The sequence below is a fragment of the Cucurbita pepo genome, chromosome 13 (genome assembly GCF_057944985.1).
Source record: "Cucurbita pepo subsp. pepo isolate OVF chromosome 13, ASM5794498v1, whole genome shotgun sequence".
NCBI classification, from domain to species: Eukaryota; Viridiplantae; Streptophyta; class Magnoliopsida; order Cucurbitales; family Cucurbitaceae; genus Cucurbita; species Cucurbita pepo.
This window is the reverse complement of record NC_141810.1, coordinates 15,391,262-15,409,352: the sequence shown is the minus strand read 5'-3', so window position 1 is coordinate 15,409,352 and position 18,091 is coordinate 15,391,262. Positions and strand designations below refer to the sequence as shown.

Below are 18,091 nucleotides of genomic sequence, written 5' to 3'. Positions count from 1 at the left end.
TTGGAGATTAAAACAATAATAAAATCTTGAACTTCATGATTTATTGCTCATCTTTTTTTTACACTCCAAGCAAGGCAAGAAGGATGGAATCCATAAATCAGATAATGGCTCCCTTCAATCTATCAACGAGGAGCCTAAATGGCAGATGGAACTCATTCCTGGTAAAGATTTTTGACAAAGAAGAATAGCTTTGAAATTTACACTGTGAAGGAGAGATGAAAGATCATTCTTATCCAAATAAAATAGAATTCCTTTGCTTATCCAGATCACAAAATCCATAAAGCCTCAACTTTCGTTAAGTTCTTACTAATATCAATGCTTCTAGTGACAAATTCAACATAGTATCGTCTGAAAGTGCACCTGAGATTGACCCATAACAGTACTCTTCAGTTTTCTCATTGAATGATGTTATACTTTTCCTCACGGCTTCCCATCGTGTTGAAGTGCATATTCCCGCTTCATCTCTTCCAACACGGTGTCGTTGGTGCTGGAAAACAAAACGAGAACAGATATATTTAGTTATTCTTAGACAAACTATGCATCGTTCTTTAAATTTACTAACGTTTTGGCTAATAATATTTGTCATTAGGAAGGAACGAAGAGAATTTACAAGAGAATGAAGCTCCTATATAAAACAGCAAATAGTTCTAAGAAAATCAATGATGTTGATTTTGTCAAAACTTGTGTTTATATACATTCACCCCCTCCCCCGTTAATCTCCATGGCAAGACGAGTTTCAAAATGAAAAATTTTCTTCCATTCCTATTAGCTTCTCTTGCAGCTAAAATGATCCAGGATTACCTTTCAGCATTGACATTTTTGATTGAAGGAGACTTTGCGTAGAAGAATGATATTGTTCGCAGGTTCAACGCTCGTATTTCTAGAGTGAGCAACATTCCTTTCTCCCTCGCTTGCGGACTTTTTTTCTATAGAGAGAGAGTTAAGGGGGCATAGCTTACTTAGCCTTCTCCCCTCTTCCTATTTGAATCTTATTACAATCTTCTTCGAGAGAAAGAGTTTATTTATTCCAAACCTATATCATTTATTGATAAATAGGGCCGATAGCCATCTGACAAGAGAGGTCCTTAAGAATATTGTGGAGAGAGCGGAGGCTCTCGTTTTTCTTCTCACTAACAATCAGCATTTTTTATAATAGGGTATGAATCCTCTAATCAAATCGCCAATATTGATCAGACCACCTTAAATCGTGTAGTCCTAGATACTACTCTGACTCATTACCTGCCGTCACACCTGCCTCAATACTCTATTCAAGATCCTCTCACATTAAAGTCAATGCTGGGTTCTTCCTTCTGATGCCGAGTCCGCTTGGTTGCATTCACTCAAGCTACTCAATAAGCATCCTCTTTGCCCATAGGTGGCTTAGCCTAAAAGCTCATTCTCCCAACAAACTCTTGATCATGCACGTTGTATGTTCATGCACTCTCTTTTACTCTATGCACCGATACCCGGCTTGGGCTTAGGGTTTTCATCTTGCCCTACTCAAGAACTAACGCGATTCTTGATCAGAATCGACAATATTGAGTGTTTACGAAGGCATTACAGGGTTCATTAAATAGAAGTCCGAGAGAAATAACAGGCCAACTAACCTTCTAGCAACAAAACTACATATAGTTCAACAACCATACGGCAGAGATGACTAACAACCTGAACAAGGAAAAGGCCATTGCATTGCACCATAGCGTGGCTCACTCTATAAGTCTTAACACCCAAGATGAATCTTGTTTCTCTGGTAGGCTAAGATTTGTTTTAATGTTCGTGTGTTAAACGTCACTTAATGGTGACTCCCGTGCCATAATACGCTCCAAGGTGACTCAAAGCATGGAGATGATGAATATGCCCACCCCCGCTCAGAATGCATTCTAAGGCAAATCCTTTTTCACATCTATAAACATGAAAAGTGGTAAGTTGTGAGCTCCCACATTGGTTGGAGAGGGGAACGAAACATTCTTTATAAGAGTGTGAAAACTTCTCCCTAATAGACGCGTTTTAAAAACTTTGAGGGGAAGCCCCATAGTCACACGCATAGTCACATGTTTGGCCATATGACTCCAGCTCTCGACTTACTTTCATGTGTCACTAACATGTCTCTAAACTCAAACTCAATCCATGCTTGATTTTCCACAAATCACACCCAACATCTAAAGCTACTATCACTGAAACCCTCAATTAAAAGGGCAACAGTGTATCTTATCAATTCAACTAAATATGACGATTGATGCACGAGGAACAACGATAAAGCACATTATGATCTACAGAAGAGAAACCAAACAAAACAATCAGAGACTCACTATTGGTGAAGGCAATTGTTCAATTCTTTAGCTTGATTGCGACACTTGAAAACGACGGATAACGTTCGGCCATAGGCGCATTCAGCATATTTCGAAGCGTAATGGTCGCATTCCTTCATCGCCTTCTGCTTCATTTTGCTGCGCAAAGCTGGAAATGGAGAAATAACCAACACCAGATTTCGATAAGTTCTCTAGACTCAAAAATTAAATTGACCCATCATTTCCGTCAACAATCAAAAGCAGATTAAGGATGATGCAGAAGACGATAAGAGCATTTGATAATACCTTCCTCCACTTTCTTCTTCACATGATTCTCTCGAGCTTCCTGAATGTAACCCATTTCAGAGAACAGTAGGAGAACAGGAATTAGCCGTCAAATGCCCTTGGTTTCGTTGAAAGCAGGAGGTTCGAAGCCAACTCCGGCGGTATCAATTCCACTCCCCAATTTTAACTTCTTTTCTCCATTTAATCCAAACCCTAAATCTTAAATTTTTTATTCACATTCCATTTTTGTTGAAATTACTTGAATTGGCTTTTAATAATTGAGCTAAACTAAAAGTACTCCATATTTTAATTTATTTAAATACACATAAAATTAAAGTTTATAATTTCATATAAATATGAATTTAGAATAACGTGACACAAATTTAAGAGTATTAATGATCTTTTAAAAATTTAAAGGTATTTTTTAAATATTTTTTAAATCATTTTTTAAAAAGTTTCATCCAAAAAAGTTATTTTTTAAATTAAAAATATATTTTTTAGACTTTTTCCAGAGTTTAGAATTTTATTAAAAACATTTAAAATTTAAGATTTTTTTTTTTATTTATAAAAAAAGTTATTTTTTAGATTAAAAATATTTTTTTAGACTTTTTCGAGAATTTTATTAAAACTTTTTAAAATTTAAGATATTTATTATTAATTTTTTTTTTTTTTTTTTTGATAAATACAAAGTTTATTTAGCTTTTCCATTTCATCCTTATCTTTTTTTTTAAGCAAAAGTTTTCATCTTTATTTTATTTGCATTTCTTTATTAGGTGAAGCACTGTTATGCTCGGATTTGTTAATAGTTATTAGCTGAAATTGCTAATTTGGGACGCCATTACTCGAGCTTTGTACCTTGCTTTTCAATGGCTGCTAACACTGCCATTGTTGCTTGGTCAGTAATCACGGTTGTTTCTAATTTTGTGCTTTAGCTGTCGACGATTGATAGCAACTGAATCGATTGATCAAGTTGTAAACGAATTGGCAGGGGTTCGGGAGAAGATGGGCAATTGGGATTGGGGAACAACGAAGAACGGGAATGGGTTTGCGCTATTAAAGCTCTCGAGTCTCAGAATGTCTGTTCCGTTGTTGCTGGTAGCCGAAATTCGCTCGCCATCTGCGAAGACGGCAAGGTCAGTTACAATTGATTCGAATCGCTCTGTTTAAGCTTCTGGTCTAATTCACTTCTTGTATTTCGTACTTTTGGTTTAAATTTGTGGGGGATTTGTAGCTGTTTACATGGGGTTGGAATCAGAGAGGAACCCTAGGGCACCCAGCAGAAACCAAAGCTGAGAACGTTCCGAGCCAGGTGAAAGCTCTTGCTAATGTTAAGATTGTACAGGTAACCAATCTATCTACATGTTGTTCTTAATTTTCGTGCTGAAAAGCTTCTGTGCACCACTTGATTAGCGTTCTAGAGAAGGTTTCTGATGATGGGTCCTGTTCTTAGGCGGCTATTGGTGGATGGCACTGTCTGGCTGTGGATGATCAAGGCCGAGCTTATGCCTGGGGTACTTAACTTCCTTTACAGTGCTACTTATCAATGTCTTAAGAACGTCAAAGAGGCATCAAAGCTTTTTTTTATCTTGAGGAGGCAGGATTTAAGCCTCAATTGGGAGAGAGAACAAATATTACGCCTTTGTATTGGGTTTTAACATTGCCTGAACTCTGTTCTATCTTCATTTGTGCATGATAATATGAGTAACAACTGAGAGGATGGTTATTTGCAGCCGTTGAGGAACTTGTTTGGGGAAAGTTTTCCTGGCGCCTCATATTTGATCAAGTTAGGCAAGTAAGCATGTAAAGTTTGTATGGTGCAGGTGGTAATGAATATGGTCAATGTGGCGAAGAGCCTGAGAAGAAGGATGATACGGGTAGACGTCCGAGAAGAGATATAGCAATTCCTCAACGATGTGCTCCGAAGCTAATAGTTCGTCAGGTAATGTTTTTGTAAGCGTTTATTTTGGATTATGTGGGTATTGCTTGGGCCGAGTTAAGTGAAGACTGGCTACCTAATGAACCTTGGTTCATAATCAAGAAAACATTTTTTCCCATGTTCGATAATTTATCAAATGAAACGATTCTTAAGTGTGATAGCTATTTGCAACGTGATCTTTTTAGTCTTATCTTGAATGCACATTCTAACCAAATGTCTGTGAGATCCCACGTCGGTTGGAGAGGGGAACGAAGTATTCCTTATAAGGGTATGGGAACCTCTCCCTAACAGATGCATTTTAAAAACCTTGAGAGGAAGCCCGGAAGGGAATGCCTAAAGAGAGCAATATCTACTCGCGGTGGGCTTAGGTTGTTACAACGTCACTTAAAGATTTGGTTTGATTCTGGCATGACCCTTTTTAATCTCCTAGGGCTCTGATGGAACATTGTTTCATGCTTGTCTCAAGTTGGTTGAGAAACATATTCTTTTTTTGTCTGTCGTAGGTTGCTGCAGGAGGTACACACTCTATGGTACTTACACGTGAAGGACATCTATGGACATGGGGCCAACCATGGCCACCTGGAGATATGTACGGTCTCATAATTTCTAATTTTGATTTCACTGAACACTTCCATTTTCTATTACTTTGGTCTCTTTTCATTGCATGCAGTGATGGTAATATATTGAGAGTGTTGTTTGCAGAAAGCAAATTTCTGTTCCTGTACGAGTTCAAGGTCTCGATATGGTGAGGCTTATTGCAGTCGGGGCATTTCATAATTTAGCTCTCCAAGAAGATGGGACTTTATGGGCATGGGGTAATAATGAATATGGACAGCTTGGAACTGGTGACACACAACCAAGATCACAGCCAATTCCTGTCCAAGGCCTTTCTGGTCTTACTTTGGTTTGTGTTCTATGTTCCTTTTTTTTTTTTTTTTTTTTGTTGTTGTCTCAAAAAACATATTTTCTATGGTTAGCCATGAAAATGACAGCAGCTGATATGGCTCCCTTGCTAATTATTTTACCACATCTTAATCCAAAGGTTGACATTGCAGCTGGAGGATGGCATTCAACTGCTTTGACAGATAGCGGAGAGGTGGGTTCTCTCTCTCTCTCTCTCTCTCTCTCCATTAATAAAGCAATGAAACTTTATTCATTTTTGGCTTGTCATTGATTCTAGGACAAACTACAAACATGACATAATGTGTCCTTGTCTTGGTTGTGTTTTTTTCTTGAGATTTGAGAAGACGCAAAAGTTTTAGTTCATAGTTAAAGTAGCAGTGCTTATGTCTTCAATAAGCATGGTTTACAAGCTTCTGATCAAGTTCACTTGTGAATTATGGAGTCGGTCTAAGATTGAATGATGCATCCTCCATTGTCTATGTATGAGTAGCTTACTGCTGTTGCAGGTTTATGGATGGGGACGAGGAGAACATGGGAGACTTGGGTTTGGAGATAATGACAAGAGCAGCAAAATGGTTCCCCAGAAGGTTCAACTTCTGTCTGGCGAGAACATTGTTCAGGTACGGCTCGTGCCACTTTTATACTTGTGGCCCACCACTTCTGCCTAAAGCTGAGAAGTGTCTTTAAGGCTGGATGGATTTAGATTTCGTAAGGAAATTGTGAGATCCTACAGAACGAAACATTCTTCATAAGGATGTGAAAATCTCTCCCTAACAGACACGTTTTAAAACCTTGAGGGGAAGCCTGAAAGGGAAAGCCCAAAGAGGACAATATCTACTAGCAGTGGGTTTGGGCTGTTACGACGGGCAGGTGTGCCAGCAAGGACGCTGGGCCCCTAGGAGGGTGGATTGTGAGATCCCCACATCGGTTGGAGAGGGGAACGAAACATTCCTTATAAGGGTGTGGAAACCTCTCCCTAGCAGACACATTTTAAAACCTTGAAGGAAAGTCCGAAAGGGAAAACTCAAAGAAGACAATATCTATCAGTGGTGGGTTTGGGCTGTTACAAATGGTATCAGAGCCAGACATTGGATGTTGGGCCCCCAAAGGGGGTGGATTGTGAGATCCCACATCGATTGGAGAGGGAAATGAAACATTCCTTACAAAGGTGTGGAAACCTCTCCCTAGCATACGCGTTTTAGAACTTTAAGGGGAAGCCCGTAAGAGAAAATCCAAAGAGGACAATATCTGCTAGCAATGGGCTTGGACTGTTACAACAGTTGTAGTGGAAGTATGGGTATAGTGTTGTAATGACAGGATATTTAGTTTGATGCATGAATGGGAAAACAAACATTTCCGTTTGATTTCATACATTCGAGTCTTCAACCATCTATAAGGTAATCCTTCATCGGTAAGCTGATATAGTTCTGGTTCGAAAAGGATAACGGTATCTTAGATAAACCCATGGAACAAATAGTTTCTTATTAATTAAAAAGGGAGTATTTGAGATAGCAGTTGAATGCTATGTTTCTATTTTGGAATTTAATCTCAGGACCATGCTGAGAATTAGGAATAAGAGTTTGAGCTGCAGTTATTATTTGACAGAAGTAGAAATCCTTTGAATATGCCGCTATCTCATTCGTTGGCACAGGTATCATGTGGAGGCACACACTCAGTTGCAGTAACAAGTGACGGCCGCATGTTTTCGGTTAGTCTTGATCAACAACCTTGTTTGAGACATCATCCTATGATGAAACCGGCTCTGGATTTTTGTTTTTCTAATGTGTTTCATGAAGAATCATTATATTACTGTCTTATTATTTAAGTTTGGACGTTTTCTTGATTCATCAACTTTCAGCTTATTTCATGGTGTGGTGATGATTTGGAACGAAAGCTGAGACTCTAGATCATCGCCACACCCGTTGGAGGTCCTAATTTTCATTCAAAATTCTTGTTTATGTGTATGGCAGTTCGGGCGAGGTGACCATGGGCGGCTTGGATATGGAAGGAAGGTAACAACTGGGCAACCAGAGGAAGTTCCCATTGACATTCCCCCTCCTCGTGGGGCTGAGAATGGTCGTTGGACTGCCAAACTTGTTGCCTGCGGCGGCCGCCATACATTAGCTCTGGTACAATGGAAACCTGACGATTAAGCAAAATAATTAACTGTTGTTAGATTCTTAAGATGATCATCTTCTTTCTTAGGATAATAATTATGAGACGAGACGACATCGACTAGTTCTGGTTTTATCCAGTCTGTGTAGTAAGCTTCCATGCACCAAATCTATGTACTAAAAAAACAGTTTAATTATGAAGAACTGAGGGTTTGATAGGAAATCTTGATACTTTCTGATGTCCGTACCACTTTATTTAACTTCTTTGGTTTTTGTTATCTTCTTCAATTCGATGGAAGATGAAAAGAAGTTTAATCCATGTAGTTTTGGTTATGTTTGTTGGGTATCTTAACTTTAAGAAGTGTCTAATAGCATAGTCATCGACCTTAACTTTAAGAAGTATCTAATAGCATAGTCATCGAACAGAGTATTAGCGATCTATAAGCAATAAAATTGGACGTTTAGGTAAATGCCTAAAAACTTATTATTAGACTCTGATTAGAAGGGTACAATTCTCTAGTGCCTTAGGTGAGAAATGCCAAGGAATGGATTAACTACTCGAACTTTTTGATTAATGAAAGATCATTCAACATCTTCTCGATTGCTTCATCGTCATGTGCCCTTCCTTTAGTCTGCAACAAAAGCATTTATAAGCGACTCTGATCCATCTATAAGCAATTTTTTTTCACTTTTTGGAAATACCTTTGAAATCTTTCCCAAATTTTAAAAAATTACATCTTCAGTTTTAAAACTTTTAGAGATCATTTAAAATCCGATGCATGTACGTTGTTGAAAGATAAACCCAACAGTAAACTTTCTAAAAGTTAGTACCTGTTTATGATTAGCAAATTACCAAAAAATAAACAACCATTTAATGAGGGCCTAAAAAGGGTGTCAAGAGATACCTTCAAAGATGGAACCATGGAAATAGCTTCCTCCACAGTTTCAGGGCAAAGGTTGCCAAGAACACAGAGCTGCAAATTTCAAGAGCGATGAGATAAGCCTTCCCATAGAATAACAATCAGCAAGTTGATTAAACCATGTGATTCAGTACACATACCTCAAACTCAGCCAACTGATACCTGCTTAGAATTCTATATGGTAGTAGTTAAGATTTAACCTCTACGATGCGATTTTAAATGATGAACCCAAACTTTCGTTTGTAACTTACGTGATAAAAGTCATGAATAAAATATCAAAGTAGTGGATCGTTTCAGATGGATACCTAGGAAACCTATAATATAGTATAGCTGCTGAGATATAATGAACTTTAGCTAATTTATTCATTATTTCCTAAATAACAGCTAACCAGAGAGTTCTTGGTCTAGCAAGAGAATTGCAGTTGTAAAGTCCTAGTTCAAAATGGGGTAAGTTATAGCATATCGTGGATATGCACAACCCATCCTTCCCACCATCCCACAAAATGTAAGATATTAACATGTACAGTTTAAAGGATACTCTCGGACTTGTCTAACAGCATCGGGGTTCTTATAGCGGCTGAACCGTTTCACATATTGCAGAGACTTTTCAAACACTCTGCAGAAGAAGACCAGAATTTAAAATCCCTCGTATTGTATGGAAAGTGAGAATGAATATCATAATTTAGCAATATATTTCAGCTATTCCAGCAACGAAGAGAAACTCTAAATTAACTTATGAAACAATAAAGAATGAACATAACACTCACTGAGAAACTTGATTGGTTGGATCCTCAGACATTTGTTGAAGCTGCTCATACTTGTGTTCAAGGATCAAAGAAACTTCACAATTCATTAAACACTTTGCTTTTAAGAACTCTGCAGGCAGCCAACAGAGGTAGATGAAAATTATCACGTTCTATATTTTCTTTTTATGCACCTTATAACAAAGAGCAAAATAAATGCAAGGGAATGAAAAACTTGAGAGTATTCCCTAAAACGATTTCGATGGCAAGAGCTTAAATTTCGAATAGTTACTTATCCATATAAACCAAAGATTTGGCTATTCTAAAGCACCTTACATTATCATGGAAAAGCTTATAATAGTTATCTTTATGACAAAACGATTACAGATTAAATTTAAGATTTTGCATAGATCACATATCTTCATCTTAAATTTCAGAAACCTTAGAATCATATAAGAGCTCTTGATTTCTTTGCTTACAATTGATGACTCCTTTTGAAGCCCTTTTCTTTTTTTTGTAAGTGCTCATATATTACTTACTTTTGCTCAATGAACGCCCTGTTTCTTACCAAAAAACAAAAAGCAATTTCTTTACAATGCTACTCTACCCATGAAACTACTTCAGGATTAATCAGTGGGTTTACATTAACTCCACATTTTCAGTCCAAGCCATATGCACTGTTAAAAACAAAAGAACAATCTCCACATTGGCTATTAGAAGGTTCAAAGAATGTGAAGGGTACGTATAATAAGGCATGGGGAACAACGTAATAAATCAAGTTTCTCAGTTTTGAAGCAAAATAAAAGATTAAATACATGAATTGCACTTCAGATTCAAAATTTCAAATATACGAATGAAACACACCGTTGAAAGACAACTGAGAGACTTAAAATCTCATTGAATACTAAAAGAGTATCACAGATTCATAGAAAGATCGGTACCATCCCCAATTTTAAGCTCTGCAGCATTTTCTTCCTCCTCTCCAGACATGCCTGAAGTTGGAGTTTTGGACTACCTACAAAATCTGGAAATGATTAGAGCAAGATCAAACTACAAAATTGATATTACAAAAAATCCCGTCGCGAAACTAGACTAATAAATCAAATCTCCATTCCACACAGCAAACTTCCTACCACATAGCCTGGCATCAGAAGTATAGTAAAAGAACCGAAAATTCAGAGTCAACAACTAACGATATATAAAATTGATAACCTTATGAAAGAAGACTCTGAATAAGGTATGGCACTAAAGATTCTTCAATTTACTTTTGAAGGATTTAGTCTATAACATATAGAAATTGTTTTCGTAATGAAAGTCATTAACGTTTCCCATTCCCCATGAAAACACTCATATAGGTCACAATTCTATTAACGTTCCCCATCAATCAAACAAAGTTTAAAGGTTAGTAATACACTTTGCGAGCCTAGGAACATAAAATCTTCAATTCAAATTGCAAAAGCTCCATCCAACTTGTTCGAGGTTAATCTTGAATCTTTTCGAGGTAAATGACAGATAGATTTCAGATTTAAATGAAGCGCAAATCAACTTTCCATTAATCATAATAATCAGCAACATTAGGGAACAGAGAGGGGCATTTGAGCCCTAACTAAATGCCTAAACACCAACACACTGATTAGAAAAAAGAACAGAAAAACAAAAATTTTCAACTTTCAAAGAAGAACAGATTCGTAATCTTCGAGATCGGAGATGAATACCAAATTCTATCAACATCTGGAATTATAAAAATGCATGTATTAATAATCAGCTTGATGAGATTTCAAATAGAGAACGGCCTGAGAGAGGACGCACCACAAACACAGAGAGGGTTAGGGGCGAGATCCGGCGGCAAGACGTGACGGCAAAACCAGAGAGGGCGGTTCTTCGTTTTCAACTCAGACGTTACTCAAAGAAGGCCCATTACTGTGAGGAAAATATATGTATATTTTGCGAAAAATGGAGCCAAATATAGCAAATAAATTATTCAAATAATCTTTTTTTTTTTATTAGATCAATATAAATAAATAAATAAATAAACAAATAAAATATATATATATATATATATATATATATATATATATATATTAGGAGATTTGTTAAAAAAAATTTAGGATAATATTTTTTTAAAATTTTTTAAAAGTGATTTATTAAAATTATTTGGAATAAAAATGACACCAACCAAAATATCCAATGTTTCTATAGTTTCTATACAATAGCGATGTAATAACTCAAGCTTACTGCTAGTAGATATTGTCTGTTTTAGCTTATTTTGTATCATCGTTAGCCTCATGATTTTAAAACGCGTATGTTAAGAAGTGGTTTTCACACTTTTATAAAAAATGTTTTGTTTCTTTCTACAACCAATATAGGATCTCACAGGAGCGACATGACACAACGTATTTCGGTTGGATAGGAGATTCAGGCCAGAAGCGAGTGTGAAAATTAATACAAAAATTAATTAGTAATTAAAAGTTTAAAATATTTTTTTTATGTGAAATTGAATGATTAAAATTAAAATATTTAAAAATATAAAAATAAAAATATTAAGAAAATAATAATAATAAGAACAAAATGAGGGAGGCCCTCTGTTGGGGGCTGCGCTACCGTTGTTTTAGATATTAGGATCGTACCATTGATTCACTTGATGGACCAAATGACAAAAATAAATTATTATTTTTTATTTGAAATATGAAAACCAGTCTCGTTTAATTATTTAAGGCATATAATATTGATTAAAAAATTGGAGGTTTAAATTTTTTAAACAAATTTAAAATTTAATTATAAGATAATATGGGATGACATATCTGTAAAGATGCACGCTGCACGCTGATCATTTAGTCAATAATGTTATATAATAACGACTAAATATAAATATTTGGTTATGTAGTGTTATATTTGTAAAATTTAAATTCACGAGCATGATTGAAAATTACCTTAAAGGGTAAAAAGTTGTAAAATTGTACATGTAAAAGAAGGTAGAGGGAGGGCCTAATGAAGATTTTGAGAGGGGCCAGTGGCAAACTTGAGCAGAAGAACAGTAAAAAGAGTGAAGAAAAAGGATGAAGAAGAACAGCAATCCTACTCTCCCACCTAAACTCTAACTCTACTCCACAGCTTTAAAAATTGTTTTCCTCGTTCGAAATTAGAGAAGCTTTTCACGTCTCCGTGTAATGGCCTAAACCCACCGCTAGCAGATATGGTTCTCTTTGGCCCAGACTCTCTGCTAGCCGATATTGTCCTCTTTGGACTTCCCCTCAATGTTTTAAAACACGTCTGCTAGAAAAGGTTTCCACACCCTGGTTTGTTCTCCTCCCCCTTCGAGGCCCAACATCCGCTTTAAAACGCGTCTGCCAAAGAAGGTTTCCACACCCTGTGGTTTGTTCCCCTCCCCAACCAATGTGGGACATCACAATCCACCTTATTCGGGGGCCAGCGTCCTCGTTGGCACTCGTTCCTTTCTCCAAGAGATCTGGGACTCCCACCAAATCCACCCCCTTTAGGGCCTAGCGTCTTTACTGGCACACCGCCTCATGTCTACCCCCCTTCGTGGAACAACGAGAAGGCTAACACATCGTCCAGTGTTTAGCTCTGATACCATTTGTAACGGCCCAGACTCACCGCTAACAGATATTATCCTATTTGGATTTCCCCTCAAGGCTTTAAAACCCTTTTGCTCGAAGAAGGTTTCCACACTCTTATAAAGAGTGGTTTGTTCTCCTCCCCAACCAGTATGGAACATCACACTCCGTCTCTTATTTCATTCTCATTTCTGTAAAATTTTCTATTTATTTTTACAGAGATTGATATGGTCCCTGCCTTAAATTTATGGGGATCGAGTACTCCATAAAAATTTCATTTTTTAAAAAATTTTAATATATAATTGTGAGATATCAAGTTGGTGGCAGAGGGGAACGAAACGAAACGAAACGTTATTTACAATAGTGTGGGAACTTCTCCCTGTGAGACTGCTAGTCCAAGCCGACTATTTGCTAGTCGTGACCTTGAGCTGTTAAAATAACATGAGAAATTCTCTCTATTTTCGTTTAGCTAACGAATTAAATGGACATTAAAACAGAGAAAAAGGGAGAAAAAGGGAAGATTTTTATGTGGGTATTATATTGTATATAGAGCTATATGCACATGTCCTGTCTCTGGCCATAAAATTAAAGTGTTTAGGGTCCAATATTTGAAAGATTTCTTTACTTTTTAGTCCCTATATTTTGTACAAATTGGTGTCAGTGCCACTGTTTCTTCCATTCTCTCTTCACACCTCTAAATTTAACCTCAAACAAACAACTCAAAGATGATTGCCATTTCTCTCCCTCTCTGAGTTCTGCTGCTGAAGGTGATGATGATGATGATAAGCTGTAATTTCTTCCATTTTTTTTTTTTTTTACCTCCCAACATACAGTAAAAAAACTGCTCTCTTTTTTATTATTTACCCTTGAAGAACATGCATGCATGGCTTTATGAACTATTTCATGAAAAATAAAAAAAAACCCTTTTTTTTTTCTTTGGGTACAGCTCAATCTCTCAGCTAAAGCTTCAGCCACTCCTGTTTTTCACCGCAAGGTAACAGTATTTTCTATTTTTCCGATATTTTTTACCCTCATTCTTCCTTTTCCATACATTCACTGCTTCAATTTCCTGTTTATATATATATATATATATATATATATATATATATATATATACAAGTTTTTTTGGATGGTAAAAAGTAAAAAAACCAAAAAGGGTAAAACTATAATATAATCATGTAATTATTGTCTAATAATTTTCTAATTAAAGAAATTATCTCTGTTATTAAAACTAGGAAATCATTACTTTCAATTAATTTCTTTTTATAGGAAATAAAAAATAAAAAATAAATCTGAAATATATTATTTTAAATCAAAGGGTATTATTTTTAAATATTAGGATTTTTTTAAAAAATTTAAATAATATAGGCTAGCCATTAATGGATTGGACATAAATTATAAATGGGCTGTTGGAAAAGAGGTCTAGATATTAAAGCTCTGGAATATAATTAAAATATATATTAAGTGAGAAAATAAATTTATTTTCCCAAAAAGAAAAATAATAATAATAAAAGAAGACAACTAATTAATTAATCCAAAATTAAGAACTAAATTATATAAGTTATGTTTAATTATTGATTTAATTAAGGGAAACCCTAATTAAGGATTCCTTTGGAAATTGAAGGGAAATAAATAATAATTATTATAAAATAAAAAGAGAAAAATACAAGGTTGTACTAGATACAACCATAGGACCCATATAGTACGTATGCTACCTTGGATTCGTCAATATGATCTATGTTGTACTAGAAAAAAATCCAACATATTTGGCATCAAATTGTCACATGTTCTATAATAGGAAGCAAGAACACCTCGTATTTCCTACGAGCTTGAGCAATGGCACATGATATTTAAGTCCGCTCACCTAAATTTTTGGTTGTCATACTATGGTTGTCCCTTCTAAATCTTTCGATACACAGTGGAACTATAATTTTATAATTGTCAGTCTTCCACCGTAGAAATCTCGTTCAGTAGTTTCTGATGGAGTTTGATACTAGCTAAGAGCCGGTTTTGAAGACTTTCTAAATGGTTAAACACTCTTTTTTAGCGTTTAGAAAGTCATTTCAAACCGACCCAGAATTTATTTTTCAGAAACTAGTTGAATCATGCTCATATCACAGACATCGAACGTTAGATGAGTCGAAAAATATTAGGATTCAAATAATTTTGTTCCAATACAATCTCTTTTGGTTCATTAATTACATCAAAATGAGAAAAAATGCAAGTGTCACAAAATAATTCAATCTCCCAATGCTTACATATTCATAGTTCATATAATGAACTCCTTGCATTTTCCTAGGAACCAAACAGCACAACCATCCATGTTTTCTGTCACTGCTCCAAGCTGATTTCAAAACACTCATGTTGGCTGCATAGGCATATCATAAACAATTCAAAACCAAATCAACTTCATAAAGATTCATCAAAGGAGAAGTAAAAAGAACAAGAACTTTATTTCAATGTATTTAGGGTTTTGCAAAGTTGATGCCCGTTTCTCGTTTTTTGTTTCTCGTTTCTCGTTTTTTGACCTAAAAATTTCGTTCATATTTTTCGAAACTAGAAATAGAACCAAACCAGAGACCAAAACCTTTGTCTTCAATTGTAAGATCCTCAAAACCTTAAAAAGAACAGAAATGTTCCAATATTCAAGCCTTTTAATGATCACATAATTAGATTCCTAATACTCTATTATAATCATGCTAATCCAAGATCAAAATGTAATATCAAAGCAAAAATATCATAAGAGGTTGCTTAATTTAAATTAGAAAATTAAACGCGTTCCTATCAACTAAACAAGATTATCGTTTGACCCAGAAAAGACCTTAATTATAGAATATCACATAAACTATCCTTAATCAAATCTTTTGAAGTTTGTAAAGCGAAAGGTTAGATCAATCCAATTCATCTTGGTTTGATATGAACGGATCTTGTTGAATGAGGGCATTTTACTCGAGAGAGAAAGAACGAAGTGAAATCGAACGATTCAAATAATGATTAGATCTTACATATATAAAGTGGGATATGAAACTGTTAATGATCAAGGTGTTGATTGTTGCTGCAGGCATCCCATGGCTTTGCACAAACTTGAAATTCTGCAAACATTTCAGCTCAAGAACATTAATCCATGTTCTTCAAAATTGATTCCTAATAATTAAAAAAAAATAATAATAATAATAATAATAAAACCTGGGAGAGAATCCATGTTGGCAATTGAACAAAACCCAGATTGTGGTTTGGCAAAAGAGTCAATATTGATGTCCCAATTTGGAGGTGGAAAATAGAAATTGTTGCAATTGTTGTAATAACACTCTCCTTTTGAAGATGTGATCATAGGAGAAGGCTTCCACATGATCCCTATGATGTTGTTTTCTTGATCCAAGTTGGCTCCGCCGCCAACGGTCGGTACCGCCTTTTGGGAAGACGGGTATGGAAGAAGAAGAGGAGGAGGGTGGCGGAGGCGGTGGCGGTGGCGGTGGCGGTGGCGGGGATCGGAATTGGCGATTCTTGCTCATGATTTTCTCCTTAGTTCTTTCCCTAGCTCTTGCTCTTGCTTTTGCCCTAGATTGTTTGGCCAAAACATCATGAAATGGAAGGGTTTTGTTTGAGGATTTGGGCAACATTATTTGGTTAGCCTCAGATTCAGAGTCAAAATTATACAAATTTTTGTTGTTTGTCAACTCTTTAATGGCTTTTTTTGACTTTGTAAGGAGCCAATCTAGGGTTTTGCTAGCTTTGTCAAACCCCAACATGTCTTGAAGATCAAAGAACTTTCTAGAAATGTCAATGGACAATCTCACTCGCCTGTCTCTCAAACCCTGAGCTGTGTAAATCTTGCTATGCCGATCTTTCTTCACACTGCCTTTTTTTGTAATTAACCCACAAGAAGAAAAACACTTCCCACCATTTTGGGACATCCTTGCTTCTTCTTCTTCTTCTTCTTCTTCTTCTTCTTCTTCTTCTTGTAGAAATGGACCTCCCGATCCGTGCAGCGACGGTGGATCTTGAGGGCCGATGAAGACGATGTTGGTGGGGTTCAGCTCGGGGTGGTGCGGCGGCAGCGGAGGAGGGGGAGGAGGCGGCAGGAGGTGGTGGTAAGGGGAGGGGGATGAAGGGAAGTAGTGTTGTAGAGGGAAGAGGCGGAGATTGTTGGTGGAAGAAAACATGTTTTTTTGTGTGGTTTTGGGGTAAGTTTAGGGTCTTTAGGTTTGTAATGTGAAGGTTGTGTGTAATTAAACCAACTGAGCAGCTGCTTTCACTTTAAAAGCTTGATGAAGAAATGGCATATTTTCATGTACTCATGGAACCAATATCACTACTAGTGGACTTCAAAAGACCCACCTTCTCTCTTTTCATGTCAAATTAGGGTTTTTTTTTTTTTTTTTTTTTTTTTTTTTTTTTTTTTTTTTTTTTGCTTTCCCTCTTATGAAAAGAATGCACCAAAAGAAGTCACCTTTTTTTATGGTTTGTTTTAGTGTTCGGAGAGGGGAACAAACCATCCGTGGATAATATCTACTAACTATGGGTTTGAGCCGTTCAAAATGGTATCAGAGTCAGTCACTAGACGGTGTGCTAGCAAGGGCGCTGGCCCCCAAGGGGAGTGGATTGTGAAATCTCATATTGGTTGGAGAGGAGAACGAAACATTTCTTATAAGGGCATGGAAACCACTTCATAAAACCTTGAGAAAAAGCTCAAAGAGAACAATATGTGGTCGGGGTGGGTTTGGGCGGTTAAAAATGGTATCAGAGCCAGTCACTGAGTGGTGTGCTAGTGAGGACGCTGGGCCTTGAGGAGAGTGGATTATGAGATCCCACATCAGTTGGAGAGGGGAACAAAATATTCCTTATAAGAGTGTGGAAACCACACCTTAGCCGACGCATTTTAAAACCTTGAGAAAAAGCTAAAAAAAGATAATATCTAGTAGCGGTGGGTTTGTGCCAGTTAAAAATGGTATCAGAGCCAATCACTGGGTGGTGTGCGGAGTGAGGACACTGGCCTAAGGGGAGTGGATTGTGAGATCTCACATTGGTTAGAGAGGAGAACGAAACATTCTTTTATAAGGGTGTGGAAACCTCTCTCTCTAGCAGACACGTTTTAAAACCGTAAGGTTGATGTAATGAGTCGAGGTGAACAATATATACTAACCATAGGCCCGAGAGAAGAATGATTTGAGGGTTTTTGCCATTAAATGTGGGAGCAGGGTACCAAGGCATAAAAGGGAAAACAAAACTGTTTAAAAAAGGGGAAAAAAACCCTCTTTAGTCCAGAGATAGAATGGGGGCCTCCTCTCAGCTGTCTTCTAGGGCTTAGGATTTCTGCGAATCTCTTT

General features: G+C 36.5%; 4 protein-coding genes across 5 annotated transcripts; 1 reads left to right on the top strand and 3 right to left on the bottom strand.

Annotated features, from left to right (window-relative positions):
* Positions 1 to 210: 210 nt before the first annotated feature.
* Positions 211 to 2,786, bottom strand: LOC111808135 (Cytochrome c oxidase biogenesis protein Cmc1-like protein). The gene is made up of 3 exons (XM_023693948.2): positions 2,595 to 2,786; positions 2,310 to 2,457; positions 211 to 487 (listed from the first exon to the last, which is right to left on the bottom strand). The coding sequence occupies exons 1-3, from the start codon at positions 2,647 to 2,649 to the stop codon at positions 421 to 423; spliced, it is 270 nt and encodes an 89-aa protein (XP_023549716.2). The 5' UTR covers positions 2,650 to 2,786; the 3' UTR covers positions 211 to 420.
* Positions 2,787 to 3,311: 525 nt separating this feature from the next.
* Positions 3,312 to 7,749, top strand: LOC111809204 (ultraviolet-B receptor UVR8). The gene is made up of 11 exons (XM_023695591.2): positions 3,312 to 3,468; positions 3,562 to 3,706; positions 3,805 to 3,915; positions 4,024 to 4,084; positions 4,394 to 4,512; positions 5,013 to 5,098; positions 5,212 to 5,413; positions 5,552 to 5,605; positions 5,919 to 6,032; positions 7,064 to 7,120; positions 7,383 to 7,749. Exons 1-11 carry the CDS (start codon positions 3,440 to 3,442, stop codon positions 7,563 to 7,565), a joined length of 1,161 nt encoding a protein of 386 aa, XP_023551359.2. The 5' UTR covers positions 3,312 to 3,439; the 3' UTR covers positions 7,566 to 7,749.
* Positions 7,750 to 7,917: 168 nt separating this feature from the next.
* LOC111808205 (DNA-directed RNA polymerase II subunit 4-like) lies at positions 7,918 to 11,150 on the bottom strand. 2 transcript variants are annotated; one of them, XM_023694048.2, is made up of 7 exons: positions 10,999 to 11,150; positions 10,131 to 10,204; positions 9,214 to 9,322; positions 8,985 to 9,062; positions 8,587 to 8,620; positions 8,432 to 8,500; positions 7,918 to 8,158 (listed from the first exon to the last, which is right to left on the bottom strand). In XM_023694048.2, the coding sequence occupies exons 2-7, from the start codon at positions 10,177 to 10,179 to the stop codon at positions 8,081 to 8,083; spliced, it is 417 nt and encodes a 138-aa protein (XP_023549816.1). In that variant the 5' UTR covers positions 10,180 to 10,204; positions 10,999 to 11,150; the 3' UTR covers positions 7,918 to 8,080. The 2 variants fall into 2 exon arrangements, with proteins under 2 accessions (XP_023549816.1, XP_023549818.1); XM_023694050.2 differs by having other exon boundaries at positions 10,131 to 10,213; positions 10,999 to 11,126.
* Positions 11,151 to 14,431: 3,281 nt separating this feature from the next.
* Positions 14,432 to 17,138, bottom strand: LOC147789784 (uncharacterized). The gene is made up of 3 exons (XM_087117108.1): positions 15,951 to 17,138; positions 15,770 to 15,856; positions 14,432 to 15,132 (listed from the first exon to the last, which is right to left on the bottom strand). The coding sequence occupies exon 1, from the start codon at positions 16,925 to 16,927 to the stop codon at positions 16,010 to 16,012; it is 918 nt and encodes a 305-aa protein (XP_086973234.1). The 5' UTR covers positions 16,928 to 17,138; the 3' UTR covers positions 14,432 to 15,132; positions 15,770 to 15,856; positions 15,951 to 16,009.
* Positions 17,139 to 18,091: the final 953 nt, after the last annotated feature.

Coding starts and splice junctions, on each gene's coding strand:
- LOC147789784 (XM_087117108.1), bottom strand. CDS start 16,927: ATGTTTTCTTCCACCAACAATCTCCGCCTCTTCCCTCTACAACACTAC.
- LOC111808205 (XM_023694048.2), bottom strand. CDS start 10,179: ATGTCTGGAGAGGAGGAAGAAAATGCTGCAGAGCTTAAAATTGGGGAT. Junction 9,063..9,213: donor CCAACCAATCAAGTTTCTCA/GTGAGTGTTATG, acceptor CTTCTTCTGCAG/AGTGTTTGAAAAGTCTCTGC. Junction 8,501..8,586: donor ATCAGTTGGCTGAGTTTGAG/GTATGTGTACTG, acceptor TGAAATTTGCAG/CTCTGTGTTCTTGGCAACCT.
- LOC111809204 (XM_023695591.2), top strand. CDS start 3,440: ATGGCTGCTAACACTGCCATTGTTGCTTG. Junction 5,606..5,918: donor CTTTGACAGATAGCGGAGAG/GTGGGTTCTCTC, acceptor CTGCTGTTGCAG/GTTTATGGATGGGGACGAGG. Junction 6,033..7,063: donor CTGGCGAGAACATTGTTCAG/GTACGGCTCGTG, acceptor TCGTTGGCACAG/GTATCATGTGGAGGCACACA.
- LOC111808135 (XM_023693948.2), bottom strand. CDS start 2,649: ATGGGTTACATTCAGGAAGCTCGAGAGAATCATGTGAAGAAGAAAGTG. Junction 2,458..2,594: donor GAAGAAGAAAGTGGAGGAAG/GTATTATCAAAT, acceptor CTCCATTTCCAG/CTTTGCGCAGCAAAATGAAG. Junction 488..2,309: donor AACAATTGCCTTCACCAATA/GTGAGTCTCTGA, acceptor TTTGTTTTCCAG/CACCAACGACACCGTGTTGG.